This window comes from Coregonus lavaretus, assembly GCF_964263955.1.
Source record: "Coregonus lavaretus genome assembly, chromosome: 33".
NCBI classification, from domain to species: domain Eukaryota; kingdom Metazoa; phylum Chordata; class Actinopteri; order Salmoniformes; family Salmonidae; genus Coregonus; species Coregonus lavaretus.
This window is the reverse complement of record NC_140020.1, coordinates 2,470,995-2,475,196: the sequence shown is the minus strand read 5'-3', so window position 1 is coordinate 2,475,196 and position 4,202 is coordinate 2,470,995. Positions and strand designations below refer to the sequence as shown.

General features: G+C 47.6%; 1 protein-coding gene across 1 annotated transcript in view; it reads right to left on the bottom strand.

The window, feature by feature from the left end:
- Positions 1-2,186: 2,186 nt before the first annotated feature.
- Positions 2,187-4,202, bottom strand: part of LOC311108083 (hepatic sodium/bile acid cotransporter-like) — a gene marked incomplete at both ends in the record, with an annotated part of 3,550 nt that continues 1,534 nt past the window's right edge. Inside the window, one exon of the mRNA XM_084150725.1 lies at positions 2,187-2,303. Within this exon, the coding sequence (XP_084006851.1) occupies positions 2,187-2,303 (117 nt within the window). The remainder of the gene's footprint in view (positions 2,304-4,202) is intronic.

Genomic DNA, 4,202 nt, shown 5'->3' with positions numbered 1-4,202 from the left:
CTAGTTAGGGTTAAATAACTGTGCTAGTTAGGGTTAAATAACTGTGCTAGTTAGGGTTAAATAACTGCAAGTTAGGACTAAATAACTGCTAGTTAGGGTTAAATAAATGTGCTAGTTAGAGTTAAATAACTGCTAGTTAAGGTTACATAACTACTAGGTATGAGTTAAATAATTACCGGTAGCACCACTAATAATGGTGCAAGAACAGTCCTTGAGAATGTCAGAGAGAGTACTCGGTGTCAGATAAGACATATAGGGTTTGATAGAGAAAGAATGCATTGCATGTGTAACACCACAAAGTACATGCTTCATCAATCAACCTGTTGGATGTTGCTTCATCTTTATGGCGGTAATCCAGATACAGTGTGAAACTAAAGGAGTGAATGACTGACTGGGCGTTTTTGAAAGCAGCATAAAACGTGGAATGGGGAGTCTGAAGATATTGATTAATATCTATGATAATTATGTTATGGTATTGGATCGAGTTGTAAGTGTCAAAGAGAAGGGTTAGTGACGTGCCGGTTAAACTAAAACGTGGGATGGCTGTGGTGTGTCTGATGGTGATATTTATTAATATGATAACAGTTTTATGATCTGGGTTGGTGTAAGCAAGGTCATTCAACTCTGTACTAATGGGGTGATTACCAAGGCACTAATGCAGGTCTGAGAACAGGGTGATTACCAAGCCACTCATACAGGTCTGAGAACAGGGTGATTACCAAGCCACTCATGTAGGTCTGAGAACAGGGTGATTACCAAGCCACTCATACAGGTCTGAGAACAGGGTGATTACCAAGCCACTCATACAGGTCTGAGAACAGGGTGATTACCAAGCCACTCATGTAGGTCTGAGAACAGGGTGATTACCAAGCCACTCATACAGGTCTGAGAACAGGGTGATTACCAAGCCACTCATGTAGGTCTGAGAACAGGGTGATTACCAAGCCACTCATGTAGGTCTGAGAACAGGGTGATTACCAAGCCACTCATACAGGTCTGAGAACAGGGTGATTACCAAGCCACTCATGTAGGTCTGAGAACAGGGTGATTACCAAGCCACTCATACAGGTCTGAGAACAGGGTGATTACCAAGCCACTCATACAGGTCTGAGAACAGGGTGAATACCAAGCCACTCATGTAGGTCTGAGAACAGGGTGATTACCAAGCCACTCATACAGGTCTGAGAACAGGGTGATTACCAAGCCACTCATACAGGTCTGAGAACAGGGTGAATACCAAGCCACTCATGTAGGTCTGAGAACAGGGTGATTACCAAGCCACTCATACAGGTCTGAGAACAGGGTGATTACCAAGCCACTCATGTAGGTCTGAGAACAGGGTGATTACCAAGCCACTCATGTAGGTCTGAGAACAGGGTGATTACCAAGCCACTCATGTAGGTCTGAGAACAGGGTGATTACCAAGCCACTCATACAGGTCTGAGAACAGGGTGATTACCAAGCCACTCATACAGGTCTGAGCAATAAGTCAGGACAGGATAGGGTGTGGTTGGTTGTTAATGAGTGCATACATGTATTTATTTATTTATTTATTTTTCATACTGGGGGATAACAGTACACACTAGAACACTAGTACATCAAGGTCAGTCAAGTCTTAGCTAATAATAAGGTGAGTGCTATTGCATTGACAAAGCACTTCTTTTGGTACACTTCAACAGTACGAGGTCATGGAACTCGATAGTAAGGTGAATGCCATTGCATTGACAAAGCACTTCACACGTGCATTTAGTCATCCCCCACACCCACCCCCTCCATTCAGCAGCCTCAATGATAATACTGCATTTTACTAACCGATAAATGTACACACTGTATTACATTTTTACATTTGAGTCATTTAGCAGACGCTCTTATCCAGAGCGACATACAGTTAGTGAGTTCATACTGTATCTATCCCCATTAGTACCACAGAGTTGAATGACCTGCATACCATTGACCTGATCATAAAACTATTATCATATTAATAGTACATACCCCCAGTCCCAGACAGACACGCCATCCATCCCACCACAGGTTTAGCCAACAGGTCATTAACCCCTTTATTTGACACTAGGAAATCTACATAACGATTAGAGAAGCACTGTCTCGAGACCCACTTGGAAACAAGATGATTCATCTCGAGCTTATTTTACACATTCTATAATAGATGAACGTAGAGTTGTGTGTATCTACCTGAGGTTCATGTCTCCCTTCAGAGCCAGGGCCAGTATATTGGAGAGGCTTCCCCCTGGACAGCATCCACAGATCAGCACCACGACAGCCTCCACCGGCCCCAGCTGTAACACCTATAGAACCACACACATTAATCCACAGATCAGCACCACGACAGCCTCCACCGGCCCCAGCTGTAACACAGATCAGCACCACTACAGCCTCTACTGGCCTCAGCTGTAACACAGATCAGCACCACTACAGCCTCTACTGGCCCCAGCTGTAACACAGATCAGCACCACTACAGCCTCTACTGGCCTCAGCTGTAACACAGATCAGCACCACTACAGCCTCTACTGGCCTCAGCTGTAACACAGATCAGCACCACTACAGCATCTACTGGCCCCAGCTGTAACACAGATCAGCACCACTACATCATCTACTGGCCCCAGCTGTAACACAGATCAGCACCACTACAGCCTCTACTGGCCCCAGCTGTAACACAGATCAGCACCACTACAGCCTCTACTGGCCTCAGCTGTAACACAGATCAGCACCACTACAGCCTCTACTGGCCCCAGCTGTAACACAGATCAACACCACTACAGCCTCCACCGGCCTCAGCTGTAACACAGATCAACACCACTACAGCCTCCACCGGCCTCAGCTGTAACACAGATCAGCACCACTACATCATCTACTGGCCCCAGCTGTAACACAGATCAGCACCACTACAGCCTCCACCGGCCTCAGCTGTAACACAGATCAACACCACTACAGCCTCCACCGGCCTCAGCTGTAACACAGATCAGCACCACTACAGCCTCTACTGGCCCCAGCTGTAACACAGATCAGCACCACTACAGCCTCTACTGGCCCCAGCTGTAACACAGATCAGCACCACTACATCATCTACTGGGGCCGGTGGAGGCTGTCGTGGTGCTGATCTGTGGATTAATGTGTGTGGTTCTATAGGTGTTACAGCTGGGGCCGGTGGAGGCTGTCGTGGTGCTGATCTGTGGATGCTGTCCAGGGGGAAGCCTCTCCAATATACTGGCCCTGGCTCTGAAGGGAGACATGAACCTCAGGTAGATACACACAACTCTTGGCTAAGGTTAGCATTTCTCATTGGCTAAGGTTAGCATTTCTCATTGGCTAAGGTTAGCATTTCTCATTGGCTAAGGTTAGCATTTCTCATTGGCTAAGATTAGTATTTTCATAGCTGTCTTGGCATTGTTGTCTTGGCATTCCACAGTCTGGTTCCCATGTCTTCAGGAATGGCTGGACAGGACCATGCTAAGCTGTTCAGTCTGGTTCCCATGTCTTCGGGAATGGCTGGACAGGACCATGCTAAGCTGTTCAGTCTGGTTCCCATGTCTTCAGGAATGGCTGGACAGGACCATGCTAAGCTGTTCAGTCTGGTTCCCATGTCTTCAGGAATGGCTGGACAGGACCATGCTAAGCTGTTCAGTCTGGTTCCCATGTCTTCAGGAATGGCTGGACAGGACCATGCTAAGCTGTTCAGTCTGGTTCCCATGTCTTCAGGAATGGCTGGACAGGACCATGCTAAGCTGTTCAGTCTGGTTCCCATGTCTTCAGGAATGGCTGGACAGGACCATGCTAAGCTGTTCAGTCTGGTTCCCATGTCTTCAGGAATGGCTGGACAGGACCATGCTAAGCTGTTCAGTCTGGTTCCCATGTCTTCAGGAATGGCTGGACAGGACCATGCTAAGCTGTTCAGTCTGGTTCCCATGTCTTCAGGAATGGCTGGACAGGACCATGCTAAGCTGTTCAGTGTAGCCTCTGATGTGTGTCCTGTCCTGTGTCTTCAGATGTTACAGCTGGGGCCGGTGGAGGCTGTAGTGGTGCTGATCTGTGTTACAGCTGGGGCCAGTAGAGGCTGTAGTGGTGCTGATCTGTGTTACAGCTGGGGCCGGTGGAGGCTGTAGTGGTGCTGATCTGTGTTACAGCTGAGGCCAGTAGAGGCTGTAGTGGTGCTGATCTGTGTTACAGCTGGGGCCAGTAGAGGCTGT